This window comes from Clytia hemisphaerica, unplaced genomic scaffold (assembly GCF_902728285.1).
Source record: "Clytia hemisphaerica strain Z4C2 unplaced genomic scaffold, Clytia hemisphaerica genome assembly, whole genome shotgun sequence".
Classification (NCBI taxonomy): domain Eukaryota; kingdom Metazoa; phylum Cnidaria; class Hydrozoa; order Leptothecata; family Clytiidae; genus Clytia; species Clytia hemisphaerica.
The window spans coordinates 1,175,862-1,203,712 of NW_027103721.1; the positions used below are offsets into that span (position 1 = coordinate 1,175,862).

At 34.0% G+C, this 27,851-nt stretch overlaps 2 protein-coding genes across 3 annotated transcripts; one reads left to right on the top strand and one right to left on the bottom strand.

Annotated features, from left to right (window-relative positions):
- Positions 1–787: 787 nt before the first annotated feature.
- On the top strand, positions 788–7,517 carry LOC136804350 (uncharacterized). 2 transcript variants are annotated; one of them, XR_010846266.1, is made up of 6 exons: positions 788–1,002; positions 1,353–1,457; positions 4,730–4,877; positions 5,250–5,479; positions 6,618–7,021; positions 7,229–7,517. XR_010846266.1 is itself a non-coding variant. In XM_067061060.1 (5 exons), exons 1-5 carry the CDS (start codon positions 825–827, stop codon positions 6,872–6,874), a joined length of 918 nt encoding a protein of 305 aa, XP_066917161.1. In that variant the 5' UTR covers positions 788–824; the 3' UTR covers positions 6,875–7,517. The 2 variants fall into 2 exon arrangements, 1 of the variants encoding a protein (XP_066917161.1); XM_067061060.1 differs by having other exon boundaries at positions 6,618–7,517.
- Positions 7,518–24,258: 16,741 nt separating this feature from the next.
- On the bottom strand, positions 24,259–26,427 carry LOC136804353 (forkhead box protein D1-like). The gene has a single exon (XM_067061063.1). It carries the CDS (start codon positions 25,936–25,938, stop codon positions 24,850–24,852), a length of 1,089 nt encoding a protein of 362 aa, XP_066917164.1. The 5' UTR covers positions 25,939–26,427; the 3' UTR covers positions 24,259–24,849.
- Between the last annotated feature and the right edge of the window lie 1,424 nt (positions 26,428–27,851).

A 27,851-nucleotide genomic window follows, 5' to 3' on the forward strand; every position in this document is an offset into this window, starting at 1 on the left:
TCTTTAGAAAATGTCTTCTGGGTTGAAAAAAATTATTATTAGCTCTTGTCAAGGATTAACCCAAAATTTAAAATCGACGATATTTTTTCATCTGTACAAGGCAAAAACGTGAAAATTTATGGAAAAGTTTCAAATTAAATAAAAATATTTTTTCTCAATATCAAGCTAATTCAACTTATACTTTTTACTTAAGTTACCGATGCATGCCCTATCAGAATGATACAAAATAGCTTAGTAAAGGACTAGTAACGAGTTATGGTTCTTTTGTTAACGGCTACGCTTTTCTTAAGTGGTTTGTTTATAGTAATTGGACACCAGAGTCAACATTTTTTCCCTTTTCACATTAATTCAGACAGCTTACTGTAAATGTAATTGGAATGGTTCAAGGTTGCATAGACGAGATAAATTTTATTTTTGGTTCGTTTGCGCATTTTGGAGGATTTTGTAGGAAGATTTTATTTGGAAGATAATTGAAAAAGATTAACTGATAAAAAATATGTTTTTCGGGTTTAGATTACTAGATCATAAGGTACTTCAGTTTAATATCAATGAGAAAACATTTTCACTGTAGTGAAAACTTCCAAAAACCTATAAATGAGCTTTTGTCTGTCTTTGAAATTGTAATCAAGAATATATAGCAGTTGCTAATTAATGTTTGCAAGTGTTTAGGGTTCAATATTAAAATTAAAAACTGAAAAACATATTCATGTGTAAATGTCATTGAAAGTAATTACTATTCATTTGAAAACGAGACCCGCAATGCTGTTGATTTATCTTGAGAAGTATGTAGAATTCTGATTTTCTTTAAGTGTTAGAAAAAAGCCATGTCCTACCATAGATTTGACACTAGTGAAACACAAAGTGTTCCCATGCACCATGGAGTACAACATCAAAACACAACAATGGTCGTTGCTGCTGGAGGAGCACAACCAGTCCCTATCATTGTTGCACAACAACCTTACAATCGTTTTGCTGCCAAAGCTCCGGCAACTAAGAAACTAGGTATTTATCAACCTGATCCTAGTGTATCCTAGGCTTTATTTACGTTACTGACGGACGCCATAGAGAACACCCTGTTGTTTGCTTTTTTCGTAATATCGTAGATCTTTTTGCTTTTATCTGGTTAATGACTTGAAAAAGTTGACTTATGTATTATACGTTTAACTCGTAGTTTTGGTATGTAAATGTCCTGGGATTTATCTTTTTTTCTGACGTTACCCTTTTATTCAAATTGATATTTCACAAAAATTAAGCATTAACTGACTTACTGGCAGCTCATTTTAGGGTCATTAAAAAACTTGTAGGTACTTGGATATTGATATTTCGCAAAAACTCGTAATTATTTTTCGTAGGAATATGGATTCTAATGAATGGAATTGTTACTTTCATTTTTGGCATTGCCATGATATCGGCAATTGATTATTGGACTTCGTACACTGCTAGTGGCCTATGGTCAGGTACGTTAAACAATAGCTCTCAAAAAATTTTTGTCAACAACTTGATATTGAAATCAGTGAGTTTTGTTGAATTGTACGAGGTCCCTTTTACGGGCAGAATTGATGTTGCACTTTTTGTCATCTCAAAAATGAAGTCGTTGCATTGTTTTTCGCGCGAGTTCTATTTTCTGCCAGTCAAATTGTGTCACGCATTCGAAAGATTCGAAAATGTTGCAATCAAAACATTGAATTCATTTGTGAGTTTGGTTTTGAGAAGAAAACATTTTCTAAAACTTAAACCTAAAATATTGTGATCTTATTCATATTTTGAAAAGACTTTGAGAAACAGAAAGTTATAAAATTTATTACATTGAGGTTGTAAGGGGTATGTATGTATGGAAAGAAATGGAATGCTTTGTTTGCTTCAGTTTTCACTACAGACTTTCCTCACTTTCCTCCCTTCGAAATTCAGTTTTCGATGGGAGCCTTTATTTATCTAAACTTTGTTTTTATTAATGGTGATTCATTTTTGGACATCAAAAACTCCCAATGATAACCAGTAAGTTTTATTTGTTTTGGAGGTAAAAAATGCTAAAGAGAATGAGTAGATATGTGTCGAAATTGCGCTTCCATTGAAACGTGACATTGACGTTTGAAAAAAGATATAACTTCAAGGCAAAAAAATCTATTAAAATTGGATTACAACCTGTACTTTTTTATATATCATTTTTTAGCATTTTGTATCCTCTTTCACTTGCGATGGGTGGGAAAGTTGTCTAAATATACTTAAATCTCTGTCATCATTTTTGTCATTATAGTGAGGTCTGTTAGCACAAAAATACTTCAGATGGTGACAAAAGCATGAAATTTGGCACAGATGATCCTTAGAGGGTCTAAAACTTAATTTTAAACAGTAACAAATTTTCCCACCTGGCCACCTGCCAGATGACGTCATCAGGTGGCTGGGCAAAAAATAATTTTTTGAAAATATTCAAAATCTGATGATTTCAGCGGAAAGAACATGAAATACTGATGAAAATTGAGGTATAAAACATGCCTTGAAAATCTTCCTATCAAAAGTTACGAAGGTTGGAAGTTTTGTGATGACGTCATCATCACAAGCCTTTCCAGCAAACTAAAATCCGTAAGAACGGAAACTATTAAAACCAATTGGAGTTTTATAATACATGAATCCATGTCAAAATGAAGTTCCTCTGATGCTTGGGGGAGAACGAAATATCGGGCTAAAACGACATAAGAAGGGCTTAAAACATCATCCAAAAAAATTAGCTTGTTGTACACTGGTGTCCGAAAGGGAAGGAGCTGCCTTGATTGCTGTCAAATCCAAGTTTATTATCATACTATACGCTGTAGAATGTAAAGCTTCTCGTCATTTGAAAAATCAAGAATCAGAAAAGAAATGAGTTTGATATGAATTCATTTGAAAACAAAATTTGGTCAATTTTGTTCCAAAATTACGAGGTTTTTTATTAAAGTTTGCCTTGAAAGGCTGTGATTACGTCATCAAAAAACTTCACCTCATAACTTGTGATAGGAAATTTCAAGGCATGTTTTATACCTCATTTTTATCATCAGTTCATGCTCCGTCTGCTGACCATATGTTATCAGGGGGGGGGTGTTTTCCAACCAGGGCTGGACTCGTTTGCTAAGAAGCCACTGAAAATTTTTTTTTTTTTTTTAACACTCTGAAAGTTTTGACTTGTAATATAATCCTAGATAGCAGCATGTATACCAATGTTACAAGTTATACAACCGACCAGAGCAGGTTTTATGACTTTTTTGTGAGGGCCTAATCATAAAATCAGCTAAAAAAAACCCTGTAAAACCCAAATTTAACTGGTTTGCATAACTTTTAGATCTAGGCAATCAATATGACTTGCAAACTATGACAGGGTTTAGGTATCAATGGATAGATTTTGAAAATTTTTAATAAAATTTTGCAAAAACTTGCTTGACGTCATCAGAAATACGTTCTTTTTTCTTGAAAAAGATTTACTGCATTTCTGCTTGATTTAGAGCCTCGATTTTATTAGTATATTAAAAACGGCAAATATGTTAAAGATATTCTTTTTGGCTTTTAGAAATCAAAACAGATTGAAAATCCCATTCGTCAACTTAATTGCTATTTTATTGAATAGGACTTTTCAGTGGTCCGCGATACGGGAAACCTTTATGTGACGCATCACGTTTTTTTTCTATGAACTCCTTTTTTAGGAGGCCTTTGTGCAAATTCAAAAAGTCCCATACCTTTCTAGATCAAAAGTATGCAAGGCGGGGAAAACACCCCCACCTTGAGAATACAAAATCCGAAAGCCTGATAATAATAGGGGAAACCATCAAATTTTGAATATTTTCAAAAGAATAATTTTTTGTCCAGCCACCTGATGACGTCATCTGGCAGGTGGCCAGGTAGGAAAATTCGGTGTTACTGTTTAAAACTAAGTTTTAGACCCTCTAAGGATCACCTGTGCCAAATTTCATGCTTTAATTACCATCTGAAGTATTTTTACGTTCTTATATGCTAACAGGCCTCACTATTAACGTCAGAATTTATCAGCCTTTTTTTTTTTCGTCAGAGTGACAGTGCCTATCTTTAGGACAAAAAAGTCGATGGAAAAAAGGGCTGGACTTTCTTTCTAGAGGGGTGGGAAGTTGAAAGGTATTAATTTTGTATCGTTCCTGCTCTCTTAAAGTTTGTCAAATTATCAAAAACATATAAAAAAGTAACCTTTACATTATCGCTTCAAACTTTTTTACAAACTTACAAATCTAAGCAAGTTTGGTATTTCTTAAAAGAGGACAGATTCAGTGATTCAAAAATATCAAATTTATGTCTTAAAACGTTATACACAGGAAGCAGTGTAATAAACAAGGGGAGGGAAAAACTAAGAAATTTGCAACTTCTAATTTTTTGACGTCAAAATCTACGCCAAAACCCTGGGGATTTGTTTCATGTCAAAAATTATAACGTCAATTCTGCGCGATGGTTTACGTGATACGGTGATGGCGTGATTCCAAATTTTATATGATGGCGTGATCATCGATATTTTTTGAGTGAGAAACCAATTTTAGCAATTTATGTGATCGCGTTGGGTCTCTATTATCCCCAGAAGGGGTATCCAGGGCAAATGAATGGCAAGGTTACATGACATTCTCAAGGATGTCTTTTGGGTCTTTAAAATTAGGATAAGGTTGAGAAAAAGGAATTGTAAATAAGATAGGACTGCATAGGAACTTTGGGTTTGTCTTTATCATCGATGTTTTTTCCTTAGGAGTATTTGTGATCATCGCTGGATCACTTTGTATTGGTGCTGGTGCCAATGAAAACAATACTTGCTTACGAATTGGTGCACTGGTGATGAATATCATTGGAATGCTCGCTACCCTAAGTTCTTGTCTTTTGATGTTTGTCGGATTCGGGTAAGGTTTTTATTTTTATTAAGAAATTTTCTTATTAAGAAACGCAAAGACTACTTCAGACTACCTACCTTTGCAAATAAATATCCTACATATTACGTCCGCAGGTTTTATGTATTTCGAAGAGGGCAAAGTATGCAAATAAACAGGACCCGTCTGGTTCAATTTAAATGAAATTTTGAGAGAAACATGGCTCAAACATCTTTACTAGATTTAGGTCAATAGAAGCTACAATGCAGGAGGAAATACAAAAATTTGGGTATAATTAGGGCAGCATTGACGTCATCACCGATATGAGAATGTGCAATTATAGATATTGCTAACATGAATCTACTATTACATTTCGAAAGTTATTTGTAAGATTTGTCCTCTTAGACTGGGAATGGGATGCGATCGTAGACGATGTTACACAAATTATGATGGACGATGGGTTTGCAGCAGAAGTAGTTGCGGCCGCCATTTTGACGACACTAAAGAAGGCAGTTACATCTCACTTGCTGTAGCTCTCTTAAATGTTATTGTTTTTGTATTGATGTTGATTGCTTCTGTTTATGCTGGCTGTGGTTGCTGTTGTCGCCGTAATGGTAACTCAACGCAATCCCAAGGTACCGTGTTTTATTATTATTTTGTCGATGGGAACTTCACCAAACAAACTCGAACCACGTCCCTTAGCTTTTTAATGGTTCTGATAGCGCCAAAAGCCATCGGTAAACTCAAAAAGGGGTGACTCTTGGTACAAAATTTTTTCAGCAACCACCTTTCTACCAGGGATATGTTATAGCGGAGCTGGATGAAGGACGAGAATTCCTTTAGCGGATTGCTTCTTTGTATTTTCTATTGTAAACTGTTGATAATAGAAATCCATCTCTGTCCCCTTGAGTGTTCTGTTTTTATAAGAAAAATGAAGCAGACAAAGTATTCATGCAGTACGTTTGCACATATTTTGCTATGATGTTCCCGCTTTTCATCAAAATAATATTTGTAGAAGATACCCCAAAAGCTTTCCTTTTAAATGAAATCTATTTTTATCAGCGTGTGTTATGAATTTGAGAAGCTTTCATGATTTCTCTTTAAAAATTTCGGATGTAAATATTTTGACAAATATTGTTTCGATTGACTTGGAATTTTTTCCATAATCAGACATACGGACTTGCTATCTGAAAATATCAGTTAGAAAGTGAGACACCCCGCGGTGTAGCGCGGTATTTCAAATGAAAAAGTACTATTTATAATCTTAGAGAAGAAACTTCTCATAACTTTACAATGAAAACAATGTTTCTCATTTTTTTAAATCGTCATTCACCAATGTTTTACAGACCCTTTTGATAATTAAAAGTTTTTAATCGTGAACGATAAATGCAGCAGCATTTAAAATTCATATCAAATTTTAATGTCAGGGACAGAGATAAAACAAGGCTTTTTTAAATGTGCGTTATCCCCTTATACCGAAATCGATCTGCTCTTTAGGTTGACAAAACTAATGTATGGTCTTGGAATAATATAGAATGTGGCTATTTTGAGCGATTATTGACATAGCAAAAAGCTAAGAGATTTTCTTTGCTTGATTATCATTATACTTTTACACTAAAACTTTTCTGAATCTTTCGATGTCATATAACAAGTTCCAAAATGTTTTAGATTCTTCACACTAAGATTTCTAAAAAAGTGGTCCCTCAACCCTACTATCTAGTATAGGAGTTTGTTATTGTAAGTTAATGATCAATGGAATAAATTTATATACAGGTAACATCGTAATGGCTCCTACCCAACAGTCTTATGGTGGCCCAGTCGTGGTTTCCAGCAATCAAGCCTACTCACACCAAGCATACTCGCAACCGCAATCTCACACTGGTCAGCCACAGCAATACAGTCAAGCAGCAATGCCATCAGCTAGTGGTGGTCAAGTCACATATGGTAATGATTATCAGCAACAACCAAGACAAGAAGAACAAAAATTTATGCCTCCTCAAGATGTACCTCCAGCATATTCAAGAAACTAACCACAATTCGATGAATGGAAACCGTGTTTTTTAGCCAGAAACAGCTATTTTGTCCAGTTTTTGCGCTTTTTGAAGCTCAATATCTCGAGTTAGGTACTGAAATCACCTATACTTGCAATATATCTCTAATCTTCATTTTTTGAGAGCGTTCCAAAAATTTACAACAGGTCTCCGTTTTCTCGAACTAAAATTTTCATTAATTTTTAACCCTATGATTTTTGCCTGAGACCGTCATATTTGTCCGAAAATCACACCAAAGTGTCCGAAAAAAAATTGGAAACATCGTAATTTCGATTCCCTTACCCCTTAGCTTTCCAAAAATGTATAACAAGTGCTTTGATCAAAACATTTGAGCGATTTTACAAAATGCCCTCTACTAATACCCCGATCAGAGAAAGACAAGAATTTGTTTTTTTCTATTCTTCATCCACGAGAGCCTTCCCCTTCTTACCAACTGGCAGACATCAAATTGGGCAAGAGGTTTGTAAACCTAGGCTGGGTAAATAGTAAATAGAAATTGAAATATGTAGTAAGTAGTGTTTTATTTTTTAGCCATATACTATTCTTTGAAAATTATTGAAATTAATTGTCAGTGCGACTAAGCAGACGTTCTTAAATAAATCGTGACAACGAGTTAATAATATTTTTAAGCGCCTTTAACTTATATTTCACAACGGTTATTGTGCCCTGGTTTGTACAGGATAAAAAGCTGACATAAAATAAATATTTGGGACCGTGTCAGATATCTTCAGAGCCAAACAAAGGGACCCTTAACCAGTGGCACGTCCCCATACTCATGTTTGCAATCAGACCATAATGTCAATCTGAATGTCTAAGGCACAGGAGACCGATTGTATAATTTGACTGTCCTGTCAGCAAATTTAGTGCTTACATTTCAATTTTTTTTCAAAAAGGTTAATGCAGCTTTCACGACAGCTTCTTTTCATGAAAAAGACCTTACGTCTGTTTGACAAATTCATCCACAAATCAATGTTCGACAAAAAACTCCGAAAAGGAAAACAAAAAAACCGTCTACCGCGCATGCCAAAAGGGAAAAGCTACTGTCAAGCTATAAGCGCCATCGCTTCACGGATAACAAACATCGCGGACACTAATTTGAGACCGGAAAGCAAATTACCCGGGGGGGAGCGTACTTAGGCAAATGGAGGGTATGGTATGTGCCGCCCTTAAGGGAACCTTTTTTTGGATTTCCAAAGTCCCGCTAAGGGTTGGAAAAATCAGAAAGTTAAATTTCAGTCCCACTAAGGGTCGAAAAAATAGCAAAATTTCAACTTTTTACCAACTGAAAGATCGAAATTTAGTCAAAATTGGTCAAATTTGTCCCGCTAAGGGTCGTAAAATTCTCAAAATTGACCTTTGTTTTCTCCTTTTTAATCCCGGTACGAGTCCAAAGTTCCAAAGTCGGGCGGCACCCCCCGTCAGCTCACAACCTTAGTACCTCCCCACAAATTACAAACAAACGCAACAGATTGAGATTACTGCCCAATATCTATGTGTGCCTCCTCACTCTTTCGTTGCGGTGGCAATTATAGTTTTTTGATGAAAACGGATAAGTGAACTTTTCCCAAACCATTTCTAAAGGTCTAGAACGACTTGAAACATTTTTCATCAAACTGAAACAAAAACAAACTGCAGTTTAATTAACTAGAAAATGTCGATGATTTTTCAAAACATTTTTTGTTTCAGAAATCGATTTGTTTACGATTTCTATTAATCTTTTGAAGTGGAACCACTACAGTATGTGGCCCCCAAAACGGCGATCAAATTTGAAATTTCTCTCAAATCTAGAGGAAAAGAGATTTTACAAAAATTTTTACTGCATGAAAACCTTTAGCATCTCTTCTTTATTTCCTGGAAGTTCTTTTTCAAAATTTTCAATTTCAACAATATTTTTCAATCGCTTAAAGATAGGTAGCTTTTTTCTAGTGGCCCCCAAAACGGAGGTTTGAAATTTTAGCGATTTCTCGAGATATGTTTAAGATATGAATACAAAATTTTGACCATAGTTTTGAAATATGATTTAGCGGGTTTTGGGCATAGATTTATTTGATAAAATTTTTACAGTATACCCCTGGTTGTCAAAATGCAGTTTGGGGCCCCCAAAACGGAGGTGTAGTTAAAATCCAAATTATTAAGCCCAGTGTAATAGAAGGAAAAACTATGAACATATTTGTGTTTTCCCTTAAATTTACGAGCCGATGGATGTAAAATTTTATGATTTTTATGAAATATTTCAAGATTTTCGATATTGCAAAGTCCAAATGAAAATTTAGAAATTTTCAAAATGACAATTTTGATTTAACACGTCTTAATCAAGTTTTTGAAAACAAATCTCTTTTGAAAAGTTCCATTATGTATGGAATAACTGTGAAATTTTAGAAAAAAAGCTTAACTGAAACTGAAAATATTAAGCTTTAAAGATATTTTTTCTCATAATTTTGCAAAAAAATGACAGAATTTGCTGTTTTGCTGATCAGCGAAAATTTTATATATAATGTTAATTTTTTGTTATAAACTATCAACTCAAGGTGATAGAAAGAATTCAAAGATTTTTTGCTTTTTCTCATATTAGAATTTCGGTTTTGTCATGCTGATTCTAGGGCTCCAAATACTGGTTGACCTTCAAGATGCTTTATCTTTTACCCAGCCTCTAAAGTCACGATGTATTTGCATTTCTGAACGGCATTAGGTGTAAATTTTCCTAACCCGTTTTCATAACTTATTTTCAATATCCAAAGAGCTAGAGTGAGTTATATGCAATTTTTATCTAATTTTGGTGTTAAAATATTTCCTTTAGACGCAAATATGTTATTTTGAATCTGTCTCAAACCAGCAAAAACATGCTCGTTTTTAAGTATAACCATCATTCTTTCAAAATAAACAAAAATCGTTTAATTCTGATAAATCTACAAGTCAGAATCTTCATTTTAATGAAAACCTCCGTTTTGGGGGCCGTCTCCGTTTTGGGGGCCATATACTGTAGCAACTTTTTTATCAACGTGAAACTTTTCGCGGGTTTCTGTTTTCAGATGTTTCTACACGTGTTTTTATAAGGAACACATTTATGAAGAACTTGAGGCTGATAATCGTCCGAAAAATAAGGAATTGTTAATTAGGCTGAGAATAAGGTAACAAGTTAACCCTATTCAAACTAGGCTTTTAGGGGCGGTTCAGAACTAGGGGGGGGGGGCTTTTCCTGTACCACCCCTTAACTTTTGATCTAGTGGGTCTTTTTGGATGAAATTTGGCACACAAGATTCTTGTCACGTAAGGTAAATTTTGACAAAAAATCTTTTTGATGACGTCACTCATAATGCCCAAAGTGAGCAAAAACCGAAAATTTTCTTTGTTCTTATAAAAGCTATTGTATTCTAACAAAGGCTTTAGAAAAAAATTGTCTGAGTTTAAAATGCTTATTTTATCCTAAATATTCAATATTTTACGGTTTAAATGATATATTTGACATCTAAAATAAATTTGTATTAGAAAAGTGTCAATTTTTGTGACACCTTACTGTCAGAAATGTCATCATGCTCAAGGCGAGGGGTAAATTACTCGAAAAAATCTCGTACACTTCTTAGAAAAATCACAAAAAAATCACGAAAAAAATCAAAAATCACACAAAAAAAATCAAAAAATCAAAAAAAATCACAAAAAAAAGCAAAAAAAAAAAGGAAAAAACAAAAAAAAAATAAAAATCAAAAAACAACATCACAAAAAAAAAAAAATCAAAAAAAAAAAAAAAAAAAAAAATCAAAAAAACACAAAAAAACACAAAAAAAACAAAAAAATCAAAAAAAATCAAAAAAATCACAAAAAAAAAAAAAAAAAAAAACAAAAAAACAAAAAAACAAAAAAATCAAAAAAACAGACAAAAAAAATCAAGAAAAAAATAACACAAAAAATCAAAAAATCAAAAAAAATCAAAAATCAGAAAAATTCAAAATGTACGCTTTTTTCGAAGTGATTTAACCCCTCGGCTCAGGTGTGAAAATATTTAGGTGTCAATTTTTTTTTTTTTGAAGCTAAATAAAAGTTAAGAATTTACAGAAAATTTCACGGCAAATGCTCTATTATTTCATGAACTATTACCAATAGTTTGACCTCCGAACAGAAAAAGCCCCCCCCCCCTAGTCCGAATAGGGTTAAGGAGCAGTAAGAGTTAAACTTGAACTTGCACCGGTTCACAAAAACCTACGCAAAAAATTCAAAATATTATCAAAATATTGATGGAACAACACTCAATAGACGTCTTTCCTTTGTCTTGTAGTCAATTGTTTGTTTAACACAGCATCAAATCAGTCCAAACTTAGCAGATAAGTAAATAGGGAACTTGATAAGGAACTTTTTAGCCTGAAAAACTTTGGCAAAATAAGTAACTCCAGGCTGGGAGCCAAGTTAAGGTTCTTTATAAAAGAAAAAACGTGTGTTTGATGAAAAACTTTCCCGATTGACCGCAGACCTTAAGCCTATTTTTATCAAAGGGAGAGGTGCTTTCTAGACCAAGCTATATCCACCATATCTTTGATTGAAGTTTTTGTTGAATTGGTACCTGTAAAGAAGCCGTTGCATTGTTAAAATATAACGTCTAACGGTGCTATATCATCAATAGTTTTCAAGGAAAAGTAGATCTAATGGTCTCGATGCATTTATACCGCGATTGAGTAGTGCCGCCATTAGGGTTCCACTTTTCAAAAAACTCCGATCAAAGATTTTTTATGGGCGGGATTGAGAAACTCGGTCCAGGGTATATTATTATATTATTATAAAGGTCGGTGCAGAAAAGATCATTAGTCATACTTGCCGTTTGCTATATACGGTATTCCGAGGTCGCTATTCATTCGGTTCAAAAGATCATTAGTAAAGTATCAACGTTAAAAATTACCTTTTTTTCCTTTTCTTCCTCTAATAAAGTCCATTTTGCTTTTAGTGTGCACTCTTTTTTTCTTTTTTTCTATGTGAAAACATAATCTAATTATGAGGACATGGTTTCCATATAGTGGGAGAAAGGGTGTACACTTAAAGTGAATATATTTTAAATCCTTTAATACTGTGGGAAACTGAAATTTAAGGATTTTTCTAAACCCACGTCACGTCAACTTCAAATGCTGCAATTTTCTCGGCTTTGGTTAAATCAAAGTAGATCATGTTTGAGCTCGTTGGAAAGCTTTCTTATAATCTACCTTTTTAGGGCAACTTTTTTGAATAAAATACGCAATCAAAATTTTTGGCAGCTGTAAAAATCGTTATTTATTGAAACTGAGCAGTAATAAAAGATTTAATGGCAAAAATTGGTGTAAATGGAGGAATTATGAAGAAACACTCCTGTCTCATAGCCCCGGTTGACCTTTCGAATGGGGATACAGATAAAATCAATTTTACAGTGGGGATAAAGTTTCAGGGTAATTTTCGACCGGGGATGATATTTTTATCAAACTTTCCAGTGGGGCTGGGGTGTCCAATATGGTTTGTGACACAAGGTGTGAAGATAGAGTTAATATCTTATTCCTTTCCTCAGAGATCTTTGCGATCATCGCTGGATCACTTTGTATTGGTGCTGGTGCCAATGAAAACAATACTTGCTTACGAATTGGTGCACTGGTGATGAATATTATTGGAATGCTTGCCACATTCAGCTCTGGTGCTATAATGTTCCTCGGGTTTGGGTATGTTTCTTCTTTAAATGATATCTCTCGTTAATTATTGAAAAACACAAATACAGCGAGACATAGAACGGAGGCCAAGAAGGGACATCGAAACCTTTTTTTTGCCGATTTTTTTTCTTCTTTTTCTTACCGACTTTTTTCTTTTTTTGCGAACTTTTTTTCTTTTTTGGCGAACTTTTTCTATTTTTTTTCTTCAAAAAAACCAAAAAAACCTTGGGTTTAGAAATGGTACGGTTTGTTATGTTTTAGTGTCTAGATTTCAAGATAATTCATATCTAAGGTGGTAAACATGCTGAAAGACTGCTGACTGAGCAAAAAATAACGATAATTTTCAATATTTAACAAACAAAATATTTCGAGATCTACGAAAGTTAAAGAACAATACCAATTTTGGATACCACTAAATCAGGGCTATCCAGCTGTCAGAATGATTTTTGAAAATATTTCTAAACTTAAAACTCAAAAAATTAAGAACATCTGAATGCTTCAAAAATTTTTGGATGTTCTTATAAAAAACGTGTAAACGGTTAGCAAAAGTATTACGATAGCCTTTCTGCGGTTTGGAAGAATTTTCGGGTTGAAATTGTGGTGGGGGTGTTTATGGGCGTTAGAAAATTCTACAACATTGGGTTACCTGTAGAAAGTAATAACATAGCCAACTCAGTTTCCACATACTTTTGAGACAAACTTTAATTTACCTTTGAATCGGTAGAGCATCCAGCTATGTTGCGCAAAGTCTTTAGTTCAATCCCCGTTTGGGTCAAATGAAAAACTAGGGTATATGTTTTCACTCATCAGCTTGATGCTCAGCAATTAAGATTAGAATTAAGAAATATTTTTTTTCTTTTTTGTGGACTTTTTTTCTTTTTTATGGACTTTTTTTCTTTTTTTGCCGACTTTTTATCTTTTTTTGGTGACTTTTTTTCTTTTTTTGTCAACTTTTTTTCTTTTTTTGTCAACTTTTTTTCTTTTTCTGAAAACTTTTTTTTCTTTTTTTGCGGACCTTTTTCTTTTTTTCAAAAAAATTTTTTTTTTAATTTAACTTTTCTCTTTTCGAGACTGCTTTCTTTTAGTTGATGAGGGCAAATTTTTGATATTATGCTCCTAATAAAGTGTAGAATATTGACAAAAAAGAATTGACAAGAAAAAATTGCCCTTCGAATCTCCTGCCTGCAGTTTTTGAGAGAATCAATCTTTAGTTAATCAATAGAACTTATCAAGAGTCCCCCCTTAACTAATGTTTTTTTCGAGGTCTTAAAATCAAATATCTGAGGCTACTAACGGAAATGGAAGTTTTTGGCGTTTTTCGATGACGTCAGCATTTTGCTGGGAGAATTTTTTTTAGGAAAAATCTTCCTCACAGCAGGCGGCTGGATAGCTCTAATTTATTAGTATCCATAATTGGTATTGTTTGTTTTTGACTTTCGATGTCTAGATCTCGACAGATATTTTGGTTTAAGTATTGAAAATTATCGATATTTTCAGCTGAGTCAGCATTTTTTCAGTATATATACACCTTACATAGATATGAATTATCTCGAGATTTAGGCACTAATTCTAAAACACAACAAACCATACCATTTTTAAACCTGGGGGTTTTTTGAAAAAAAGAAAAAAAGTCCGCGAAAAAAAGAAAAATAGTTTTCAAAAAAAGAAAAATAGTTTTCAAAAAAAGAAAAAAAGTTGCTTTAATTTAAAGAAAGAAAAAAAGTCCGGCAAAAAAAGAAAAAAAGTTTTCAAAAAAAGAAAAAAAGTCGACAAAAAAAGAAAAAAGTCCTCAAATCAAAAAAAGAAAAAAAGTCGGCAAAAAAAGAAAAAAAGTCAGCAAAAAAAAGAAAAAAAGTCGATAAAAAAGAAAAAAAGTCAGCAAAAAAAGAAAAAAAGTCGGCAAAAAAAGAAAAAAAGTCAACAAAAAAGAAAGTTTGGATGTCCCTTCTCGGCTTCCGTATATTTGTCATTGTCCATGCATAATTAAGTCTTAATTCTTTATAATGATTGTTCATTTTAAGGTAAAAATTTGAAATGGTCCAGTTTTTTCGAAATTTACCCATTAAGCTGCTTTGTCAGTAGCGTAGACAGGAGGTGCGCAAAATTTGTGTTGGAGAGCAGATTTTTATAATGATAAAGTAATTATCTTTTTATATTCTGAATAGATAATTAGAGTGTCATAAAAATCTACTCTCTTACACAAATTTTGCGCCACTCCTGTGTACGCTACTGAAAATTTCTTTGAAATCCCCCGGATATTTTAGCTTAAGTCATATATTTCATATATATTTCATTCAGATTCTTATATGTTGGCTGCTTCCCAAGCAGCTTACGGTGGCCCTGTTATGGTATCCAGTAACCAAACATACTCTCAACACCAAGCCTTCTCACAACACCAAGCTTTTTCTCAACCACAACCTTACACTGCTCAGCCACAACAATACAGTAAAGCACCAATGCCAACATCTAGTGGTGGTCAAGTCACATATGGTAATGATTATCAGCAACAACCAAGACAAGAAGAACAAAAAGTTATGCCTCCTCAATACGCTCCACCAGCTTATTAACAAAACTAAAGAATGCAACCTGCAGGTTATTATATCAAAATTATACTTTTTTCCTATGTAAGAACAATTTAAAACAACAATCAATGTTAAGAATCATTATATATTATTAAATAGCCAAGCCTTATAATTTTTATAAAAGATAGTATATAGTCTTGAGGGCCATAGTTGGGATACCGGTAGCGTGGTGGATCGACCAAAACTAAAGAGGCAGTTTTCGGTCCCCTTTTTAAATAGAATATATTTGTATAAGTTACAAAGAAGTTACGGAAACCTTTGAGTATTTTTCTCTTTTTTGCTGAAAACTGCTAATTCTAAGGTGTAAAATAGCAAAAAGGGTACCAAAATTAGTAATCAAAGGCAACTCTTTGCGACTCTTGTCTTTCGGATACTCCCCAAAAAATTAATCTGCATTTTTTTTTTGGGGGGGGGGTTAGGTAGATGCCCCGTGACTCCCCTGCCACCACGCTACAGTGGGATACTTGTGAGAAACAAGAAACGTTTGGGTATTTTGCATACAAATTAAGGCGCTAATCTATAGATGTTTGTTCAAGTTTAGGAAATTTTGTGATTATAAATGTTTAACATTATTTTAGGAAATATTTCAAAATTTTTATATATGTTATACTGAATTTACGTTCATGTGAAGACGGGGCCTCCTATTGGTAGCATCAAGTTCAAAGAATCCCGTTGGTTTTCTAATGAACCCTATGTTTTGAATTTTAACACGTCTCAGACAAAAAGAGTCTCAACGAGTCTCAAGACGTTGTCTATAAAAGGTGCCAATCATAACTAGCTTTAAAAACTTGACAAGCCGCGTTTGTACTACTCAAAAAAATATTTATGAAGCCTAGATATTAGTCTAATTTGTTTTGACGCTCACCTAAGACATAAGTCAAAATACCTTAGGTTCAGTATTTGCGTTTTTCTATCTTGTTTTAGATAGGGCAACTTTAATCGATAGTGGGCTTAAGAAGAAGGGTGTCTAAATTTGAACTTAAAAATTTTAGTCAAGAAGCAACCATCTAGAACTTTTTAGCAACTTGAATTTGAAAAAATAATCCCTGTACACCCCTGTGTCAAAATGCCGCTGGAACCCCCGCACTATTGGAGAATTTCGTTCCTGAAAAATACCCTACAATTTCTGTCAAACTGGAAAATTGACCCAATTTTGGATTTCTTGATGTGAAAAACTAATAGTTCTATCCTCATTTGGATTTATCATCCCCACTGTGGGGAGGGGGAGAAGTTCCACCAGGGCTGCGAGACAGTCGTCTTTAATAAGTTTATCCTCCTTTTGCCTTAAATCACGAGCTCATTCATTGCAGTGAGAAAGTGTTACTTAGCAAAGAATTCTACCAGAAAGAAGAATTAGATTTTTTATACATTTTATCCTACAGTGCATAAATAAGATTCTTTCAAATAAAGGCTTCCTATCGAAATGAGGGATTCATTAGGCAAAGGGTTTATTGACATTTCTCACTATAGCAAGGAAAGAAGTTCGAGGACTCGGACATATCTTTTATTGATCAAATTAGTCAAATTGTGTCATTTTTAGGGGTTTGTAGGGGTTCCAAATACCGTTTTCTCGTCAAAGTTTTGGCTGAACCCCGGAATCTTGAAAGTTGAAAAATACTGTACTAAGAAAGGGTCAATCCCGTCACATCATAAAAGTAAACCTCCCTCTACCAATTCCTTAAAGTTGACTAAAATTAATTTAGATTCTAAAATAATTATCCCTAGCGACGAAAACATCAACCTGATGCGAGAATCGAAAAAAAGCTATGAGGCATCAATAAAATATTGTCTGTCGTCATTGCAGACAGAATTCTAAGCAATTTTCTTATTATAAAGAACTATATAAGAACATATTAGGCTTCAATGGTCAAAAAATTGAGAACAACTTAAGAACTTTGGATTCTAAAACATCCGTTGTGTAAGAGAACTACACGCAGTATACTCAGAAAATAGTGAACATTTTGAGGATTAAAACTAAAGAGAAACTAAAAAATCAAAAGCGTTCAAAAGGTTCTTGAGTATTTGGTGTTCTAATAAAAAAACATGTACAAAAATAATTTTACCCGTTGTCTCGAGTTTGTGACCAAAATCCAACTCATAGACTTGAATGGACAGCGTAAGGTCTACTACTTAAATATTTTTTTATTTATTCATGCTTCGGAAAATCTTAATTTGGTGGTAAGCTTACATGAAGTTAATCCAATTATGATCTATATTGCTTACATAGACAGAAGGTCAGTCTTGTTCTTTCTCTTGTTTTTTCATGCTTAGCCTAAAAAATCCGGGACCAATTCAGGAGAAACTCTAGTCTTCTTGTCTTTTCTTGGTCGAATAGAATATGTTCACAAAAATTTTCTAATTTTAACTTATTTTCAAAATTTTTTAATTTTAGAACTAACTTTTTTTAGAAATTAAGTAGAGAAGTAAAAGGCAAAGGCTTTTTCAATCTAATTTTTCTCGATAAATCTCAGTTTTTGCTCAATAAATCTTGGTCAGGGGAGAGGTGCAGGGTCACTGCAGAATACAGGATAAGATAGGAGGAGTGCAATGAGCAAAGAAACACTGTATTCCCCAAGCAGCTTTTTGTAGAGGTTGCCAAAAATGAAAAGGAACCGAAGTCTATTCCTATGAAATTACGATTTCTATACCTTTAAATCAAAACGCTACTTGGAGTAAGGGCTGTTTTGATGACATTCAATAGAGCCTCTTATAACTCGAAAAACCATAAATCGAACAAGTTTTATGGTCCCTTTAGTTAATAATGCCTTATAAACCACGAACTCGAAACTTCCTTACACCACTGTCTCACGACCCCGGTGGAATCTTTTCCAACAGCAAAGATGAAAATTTATATCGAAATCTCAATGGGAATAGAAATTTTATCATTTCAAGTTCAAAAATCTTTTTACACTGAATTTCAAATGGAAATGAAATCAAAGTCACTTTATCAGTGGGGCTGAAGTTGTAGGGTATTTTCCCACCGGGGACAAAAATTAGGCCAATGTTTCCAATACGGCTGGCGAGTCTACGACACGGGGTGCTTCTTTTGCCCGCCGAACAATGTTTTGTTCGCTGAGCGTGTTCGAGTTATTGAGTTCCAACTGTAGCTATATTGGAGACAAAATTTATCCACCGAGAAAAGTAAAAGCGATTTATAGGGACATGAAGTCTAAACAGTAATCGTCGGCTATGACCTCACGATTTAGTATTTCAATGTTCTCTGGAGTAGACAGTTTACATAAATAACAACTTTAGTATGTCAAGAGAAACATATTTTAGTCCTTAATACGATTAAGTAAGACACTAGTAATAGTTTGTTTTATTTTTTTCTGTCGCGTTTTAATTTTTTCTCTATTACGATAATCCTGATTTTCAATGTTTGAAGAATGAAAAATTTATCTAAATATTTTGGTTTATAGATGTTTGAGAGACTCTTTTTTTAAATTGAGAAATAATCTTTTGTCAAAATTTTGCTGAATAAATTTGTCGGCGCACGCCCTCTGAAAATAATTATTTTAAATTAATCTTAGAAAAAGTGCCATATAGTAAGATTACAAGTTTCGAACCCCCGAAAAAAATACTGAAGCCAAGAAGCGGTAATCAAGGTCAAAACTGAGGTGGTACTATCAATTTTCTGGTACTATCAATTTCTTGACAGAATGTTTCATTGGTTTGATTTATATATTTAGAAAAATTCAAAGATAAAAAAAAAACAGAAAAAAAACGTACAAATTATAAAAATATTAGTCCCTTTTTATGTTTCATCTTTATTTTCAACACACTTGCTCTCCTTGAAGTCATATCTCTGATCTCCATCATATATATCCACCGATCTCGTACCAAAAGCCACCAACTTTTCATTTTACTGATGGACATTATACAAACTTTCTCGAGTAGAGCACCATCAGAATGAAAAAAGCGAACTAAGGGATTGAATTCGAGTTCGCAATCCACGGGATTCATGAAACCTCTTAATCTTATATTTCGATCCGGGGTTTGTGGCCAGCCACGCTAAAAGCTCCAAAAGAGTGAATCAATTTACTATCAGAGAGGATAGACGACTTTAATTGTGCCATATATCCCGGGTCAGAGGCTCAACCATGTCGTACTGAAGCCTGAAAATATTTATTCCACTAATAAGGGCTCAGGTTCAGTTCTCTCATTTCGAAATCCGTGACGTAAAATTCCGTGATGGAACCCAGATGTTGAAATATTTCCGAGCTTTAGCGTGTTTTTAAAGTCGGGTTAATGTCATTTCAAATTTAGTGTTTTTGGGGTATGTTTTTTGCGAGGATTAATTTTTGGTCGAATTTTTCCAGTGAGTTGGGAGGAGGGAGCGATGGGTTCCTATTTGGTCTAAAACGGGGATGGTGCTCAAGTTTCAATCTGGGTCTTTGCAATTGCTTCAGGGATGAACTTGAACTTAATCGTAGCAAATTACATAAAAACATCCAAGGCTTCAACAACTCATTTGTGGTGCGAATCCCCACTCATTCTAAAGTTCATAGATCCATAGATAGCTGATGAGCCGGTTGATAATAGAGCCAAGTTTCTTTTTACCGTTTCTTGATTTTCGGTTACAAAAAAGAATAACGAAAATATCTGCATCAAAGGAAGCGAAAAGAGTAGTCAGTTAGAACACAAGTTTACCCTTGTCACGCGTCCTTGACCCGAAATCCGATCCGAAGTTTTTCTTCAATAAAGTATATAGGAAAAAGTAACATATTTAAACGAAAAATCTATCACTTTTTAATTTATCAATACAATAAATATAAGAAAGTTTTTAATCCACTCCCAAAATATTATTTCATATAAATGATTTATAGATTTATAATAGAGAGCTCTTGAACTATCAAGGACAAGATTAGTAAATACTATTGAATTTATGAAGTACAGGATTATTTTAAAAACGAAGGTGGATTTAGGTGAACAACTGTTCACTCAGGCTAAGACAGCGCTTCCTATTAAAATTTAAATATCTAACAAGATCATGTATTTAGCCTGTGGTTGAAGTCAAGATCTCTTCTTGAAATTAATTCCTAATCTAGAACCAATCCAATTTTAATAAGATTTCTTAAAAATCTTTTGACTATAAGATTTGATATTTTCATATATCAAAAGTATTGAAATTTAGTTTTAAATCTTGAACAAGTCCTGTATATTTATTACGGATTAAAATTTATTGAAATTCAATTTTAAGAGATTTTAAGGTGCTTCATTCTGAAGAGGTTATACCATAAGTATTCTTATCATTGATAATGTAGTCCAACTGCTGTTCTTGCGGCTTAGGATCAGCTGATTCTACGATGACTTCCTAATATAACAGACTCTTGTACCAACAAGCCGTTTTTTTTTCTATAAAAATTTCAATGATTGGAAGATTTTCAAATTCAAATATTAACCAATCAGTGTGAGTTTTATTGTTTTAAAAACCGGGGGGGGGGCATTCAAGGTAAACGACCGACCGCACGTTTAGTCCTTAAGGGTCAAGCTTGCAAAATGCACTGTAAGGTCGAAATAAGCAACGGTGAAAAAAATTGTACTCAAAAGGTTGTATAATTTGTAAATCTGACCATATTTTGCCTTAAAATGGTCAAACATTTTCAAGAAAAAGTTCACGGTAATTCGACAGAATTTACTTTGTACTGTAAGGGTCCGATTTCAAAGGCCTAATTTTGGGCCGCACGTACGGTCAACTCGAGTCTCCCGGGTTTTAAAAACACAATCAAAATCGTTTGTTGATACTGAGTTGACAACAGAAGCGACCCCTCGTTGTGTAACTCTGATTTTCCAGAAGCTTCTATTAGCCTAAGATAAAAAGGCTACCCTTAAAATTTTGGGTTATACTTAGCCCATTGACACTACGTTATTTAAACCTTGTGTCGTAAAAATACTTTGCAGATATTTAGATGACTACAAATAGTAGCCCAGTAACAGCCTCTCGTCTGGTTAGATGAAACAAAAATTTTAGACCAGCAGAAAGTCTTTATAAGAGTTTGGTGGTACTAATTACCCATGAATAACTTTTGGCTGTGAAATCAAGTGAATTAATGCAAGGACTTCAGACTTTGACGCGTTCTCAGCCGGCATACAACGTTGTTTCAACGTTTATTTAACGTTCACAACGTCCATATAACGTTAGATGAACGTTGAAACAACGTTGTGTGCCATGCTGGGTTTTGAACACCTCTGTGTCACAGACCAGCATGGTTCCTGCTCCACTAGAAAACTTGGCCACTCCCTGGTGGAAAATATACCCTACAATTCAAGCCCCACTGAAAAATCCACTTTGTTTTCATCATCCCCCGTTGGGATTTCGATAGAAATTTTCATCTTCCACTACGGGAACAGAAGGTTTTACCGGGTCTGTGAGACAGGGGTGAAGTCATTTCTTTCTGGTAAACTTGAACGCAGTCTCCTCAAACGTTCAGGTCTGATCATAGATTTATAAAGCACGAAGGGCTAGATGGCGTGCTTTAAGCTCTTCCAAGCAAAAAAAGTGAATATCGCAAAAGATATTGCGCTGCTATTGTTTTTGAAAACTCGCGAAGCTTCTGATTGGTCAAGCGTTGAAATTCTATTGTAATGTCACGTGACCTAGGTAGGATTTCCTACCTAACATCGGCACACTTTTCAGCCAAAGCATTACATCTAGCCCTTCAGGCTTTACAAATTTATGGGGCTGATGGGCGTATTGTAATTGATTCCGAGTGTAGATCTTACAATGTGGCAACATTATCAAGTATAATATCCATTTAGCTAATCAAGATTCCTTCTCTAAATGATGTGGTTTAGATATTAGTTGATGTGATATGTGAATGAAAAAATAAAGGAGTCAATCATTTTCTTGTCAAAACCTATTATCGAAGTTATTGAATCTTATTTGTAAGGGAAGCTTTTTACAAAGATAAAATAAATCCGGATAAGTGATTTTCTACCACGTGTGTCATTTTTACCATTCAAACATTACTTCTTAGAGGACCTGCATTGAAATCATTTACCCCGATGCTGCTTTGTCCAGCAAGAAATGCTAATAGCCAAAAGTTTCCATTTTATATCACTTACGACTCATATATTTTTAAAGAATCACTCTTAGAATCACCCTTTTCCCATGTCCCGATGGGACTTTTTTTAAAGAGAGCATCAGGTTCAAAGAATCAAACATTTGGTAAACTCTTTCTTTGATTTGATCGAAATTTGACAGCATAGCAATTTGGTAGAAAGGTTCTCAATTGATTTTTACACCCTTGTGTCACAAACCCAGTAGGACTTCCGCCTTTCTGGAAAATCGGCTGAAAATTGGAAAATTCACTCTGTTTTTATCCAAAATTGAAATTTAATGGACAAATTGCACCCCAAAACCATCCCAACTGGATTTCTGACCTGCGAACATTAGAATTTTAATCCGATCTGGATTTTTATGAAAATACACCCCTTTCTCAGAGACCCACCGGGATCCCTCCCAAGTGGAAAATTGACCGAATATCATCCCTACTCTAAGGTCCCGAATAGTAGGGGGGTCTGAATAAAAGGGTGGGATCCGAAATTTTCGCAAAATATAATAAACGGGGGGGGGGGGTCTGAATAAACGGGAAAGTCTGAAAATATTTAAGGGCTCTGACCATAGTCCAAAAATTGATTTTGGTATTTGAACATAAAAGTTATATTTCAGGTTCCTTAACACTTTTAACAAAGTATTGCCTTTATAAATTGTTTTTAAATCGAATCCCTTAAGAGTAATTAAGAATTTAATTACAAAAACGACGTTATGAACTTTAAAAAGATGTTAATAATATGTTGCATCAGCCTCTTTTACAAAAAGTGCTTAGTTTTAATGGGTAATTAACTTTTTTGTTTCAAAATTTCTTTACACTGTCCGCAAAGAATTGAACTATTTTAAATTTTGCGGAAAATTTTTCTAAAAAGATGTGTCAAAAGTTATGACTGTTTTTTTAAGCAAAATCCAGATGAAAAGTTGATGAAAAACCACTATTTTGAAGATTTCGAGACAAAGAAGCATTTACAAAAATTTTCCGCAAAAATTTTTATTGTTCGGTAAAAGATACACCATCTACTGCGAAAAAATTTTCAAAATGTTTTTTCTTCGCCGAAACTAAGCTCTTCAAAGTTGAAATACTCTTCCTCGCAAAAGTCTTCATTTTCTTCTTCATCAAATTTTTTCAATGCAATTTTTGAATTTTCAGATTCAGGAATAGTTTGTCTAACAGAAAATGTATAACATGCCATAGTTTTGTTGGTTACATCAATCAGAAAACACATTTTAAACACGGCAATTATGAAAAATTCACTATGGTCAGAGCCCTTAAGTAAATAAAGGCTAAAATCAGGCTATTTAGAGCAAAATAACGGTCCTTCTCTTTGACTGCTGAAAATATTCTTAAAAACTAATAAACGGGGGGGGGGGGGGGTCCTAATAAGAACGGGGGGGGGGTCCGAAATATTTTCGAAAATTAATAAGCGGGAGGGGGACGTCTATTCGGGACCTTAGAGTAGTGGAAAATTATACGCCAATTTTTATTGAAAATAATTAAATAAACCAATCTTCACTGCAAATAGTTTTGATATTTTTCCCATTCCCACTAAATTTTCAGACTAGGGAAAACAAAAGCCATCAAAAATATGGAAATATCAATCCCCATCGAGTTTCAGTTCGTTTTACCCCCACGGCTGAAAATCCTACCGGGTCTGTGAGAAGGGGGTGTAAAAATGTTAGTCTCCGTTGTGAGAAGAAACTCCAACTCCTGTGAAACAGAGGGGAGTTTTTTTTACAGTAAAATATGACATTAGCACTTTTCGAATTTGAATATAGGCTATTATTTTTAGAATTTCAAAAGGTTGTATAGATTTTAAAATCCAGAAAATTTAAATATCATTAATAACATTTCTTAATTCTTTTATTCTCTTGTTACAAATATTGTCATGGAGATAAAATTTACAAAAGATATATTTACATATATGTAACAAAAAGAAAGTCAGTTTTGAACAAAAATTTACATTTGAAAAAATAATCATTCAATATATACACGCTTTTTTTATAAGAATAACTTCTATAAGAATAGCAGGGTGAGATTTCAGAGTTCCAATGGACCTATTGTTTAGAAAAAATAGAAAAATAAGAATAATGCTCACCCTCAGCCAAAATTCACTATTCTTATAAAAAAAGTGTGTAGTTCTACATAAAGTCTCAAGTTTAAAAAGACATCGTCAGTAAATTTTAGAATAGAAAAATCTAATAGTCTAAATCTAGAAACCAATGCTAAAATTCAGTAAATTGTCTCTAATAAGCACCCTTTATTAGGCTAATCCCAAAGTTGATGCTTCGTTTTTTCAAGCTAATTATCTTGTTAATTAGATAATTTTAAAAAGGAAAAGATCTGTTAGCTTCAAACAAGGTCTAACTCTAATGATGCTAATAAGATCGGATGAAGTAAAATGACTCAACTAAACGGGTTCAAGCTTTAGAATCTCTATGCTTAAACTCAAGCAGGTGGCCAGATTTTGATCTTAGTAAGTATGCCCAGAGTTAAAGACGTTTTGTTTAAAATGGGTCATATTTTACAAGCCAACCTTTTATAATACTTCCGAAACCCAAAGAAACTAAAAAAGATAGAGAGGTAAATTTTCAACTTGCAATTTACGAGAAAAGCGACAGAATTTTCGATTTTTAAAGAACATGAGTTACTAGTTCTTTTGGTAATTAACGGCATCCACTGCAACTACAGATTCGATGTGAGTGCTGACCACCATAATATGACGAAGGAGTCATATACGGAGCACTCAAAATCCGTGGTGTTGGTGCTATAATTGGTGAATAAGGTCTGCTACCACTGGACGTTGTTGTGAGATAAGGGAACTTGCTATAGCCTTTGATTGGCGAGCAAACCAACTCTGGTGGTCTTCGAGGAGATGGTGAATTATTACGGTAAATGTCTTTGTATTCTGATAAATCATTCGTCTTTTGAGTTTTACCTGAATGTTGCATTTTCAGAATGTCAGTTGATTTTTGTTGACCAATTAAATTACTGATTGAGAAGTCTGTTCTTTGGATTTTGCAGATCGAATCTTGGTCTTTAGATGTTGAATCACTTAATGATGGACTTGAAGATGGTTTCTTTTGTGAGAGATACATAGAAAGGTATTTGTCTGGGTGTGAGTGGTGATGTTGTTGTTGATGACGATGATATGGAGATCTAGACACTTGTTGGTAATATTGGAGATTCATTGGAGGCATGCATCTACGGTTTTCATAAATTGAGTGACTTGAATAATGAGTTCGGCGTGAGTCCACGGACCCTTGTGAATTACCGTATGTTCCATTTCTCTTGAAGCGTTTTCTGCGACGAAGAAAACTTCCGTGGTCAAACATATCTGATGAAGCAGGATCGAGTGTCCAGTAATGTCCTTTGCCAGGGTTTCCTGGCTCGCGTGGAATTTTAACGAAACAGTCATTCAAAGATAAATTGTGCCTGATAGAGTTTTGCCAGGCTGGAAAACGTTCGCGGTAGTATGGGAATTTCTGCATTATGAACTCACAAATACCGCTTAAAGTCAGTTTCTTGTGTGGAGAGTGAAGAACTGCCATTGTAATTAAAGCGATATAACTATACGGTGGTTTGACCGCTTTTAAGTTCTTACTGTTTGATTCAAGTGATAATTTGGGATCTGCAGGCAAATGCGTCATTACTTCTTCATCATCATATAAATCGTCAGCATCATCGAGAAGTGTTTTGTCTCCTGCCTCTAGACCATGAGCTGAAAGTCCAATATCTGTACCGGTCGTCATCATGATATATACTCTGAGCGTGTCCGTCGTCGATCAAGTTAGTTTAAAGTCTAATCAATTTAACCCACAAGGAGTGTTCAAATACTCCCAATTTTTACAATAGTCAATATTTAGAAAAAATCAAATGAATAATTTGTGAGTGTAATTTCATCCACAAAGTTTATTTATAAATTCATTTGAATTGAATTACATAAATTTTAACCAAAGTTCTGCAATATTTCGATTTTTTCTATACAATTCGGTAACTATGGGATGTTCCAGTACCAAAACTAGATTGAATTAATCCAACGGTTACTTATTCACGAAGATTTTCTTTAAAAACCCCATTAAAGATAACTCTATGAAAATTTACACGTTGCTTAGAGTAGAACGGTGCTCGGCTAGAATATCCGTTGCTAAGACTCATTGACTTATTGAGCTCTTCTCTTGTCCACCTTTTCCTTGCAAATGAAGGTCTTACGGTTCAATGGGAACAAGCGACATTCTTTTAAACCAGTTTGTTAAAACAAAGCATGAAAAAATATTCCGTTATTAATACGATGTATGTATACATTAGGCTCTATTTATCTACATCACGTCAGGGGGTTAATATTGATCTACTTTTGTTAAGCATTATACAACGTAATTCGTTTAAAGTCTGGTTTACTTTTAACCCCGTTCATCATTTCTTTCTTAAAAACAAAATTTTGAGTGTATGGACAAAAGGGGAGTTTTTTTTCTTTCTTTAAGAACAATAGAAATTTGTCTAACAATAGGTTCTCTTAATCTACACCCCCTGGCTGATAGCTTTTCAAGCTAACGAATTTTTTATGTTTCATTGAATAGGGGGTGATTAGAAGATTTGTCACTTTGACCTTCATTTCAAAGAGGGAGTCCTCTCAGGTGGATTATATCGAGCATTAGCCGACCCTAGATTTTTATCTAGTGACCCTAGATTTTTTCAGTCAGTGGGGATAAAAATAACGAACTGAAACTCGATGGGGATTGATATTCCCATATTTTCTATAGATTTGATTTTTTTTGTTTTCAAGTCACACAGTTCAATGGTGATGGGAAAATAGCATAATATTTTGCAGTGGGGATTGGTTTATTTATTTATTCTCAGTGGGGGCAAAATTGGAGGATAATCTTCCACCGGAGACGATATTTTGGCTAATTTTTCCAGTGGGAAGGGGTCTCAGTGGGTCTGTGAGAAGGGGGTGTATTTTAGGTTGCATATTGCACTTTTTATATTATTTTCTAGGTAGAGAAATTCTCTCCCTTTTCTAAAGAAAGATTTTGACTAACGGTTTCGCTGAAAAAATTAGGCTTAAACTTCGATACCCATTAGTTTTTAGGTCAATTTTCTACATTTGAAAAATTCTTACCTTTCTAGGTTCTTTTAAGATCTTAAGACCTTTAGGCTTTTGCGAATTAAGGTGCTTGTCCAAAATATAAAAAGAAATTAAAGAGGATTTTAATATGTCTTATTGAATTGGTGATTCCCTTGTAGCAAGTCATCTATCAAGTGACCTTTGGGTGTTTTCAGAGACTTTGTATTAGATTCAAAATATTTTCTTAACATCTCATAAATTTTAGTGGACCCTATTGGCTTCTATTTACGTACAGATGGTCCTGTTTGTGAAAGTAAAGGAAATAGTTACATATCATAAAACCCGTCGCGGCAGAAACTAAAAAGCAACGGGTCGCGATTCCGTAATAAGCTTAGTATCGAAAGGAAATTACTTAAAATAATATTTTGCTTACAAATGACATGCTATCGTGGGAACTTTTCAGTTCGATCCAAATTAAAGGTTATTTTTAATAAGCCTGGTGGTTTTACTCTATCAAAGCTTTCTTGAAGAGTTGTCGTTCTACTTAATCTTTATAAAGGTGCGATTAATCTAAAAAGAATTTGCGCTCCTTTTTGAAAATTT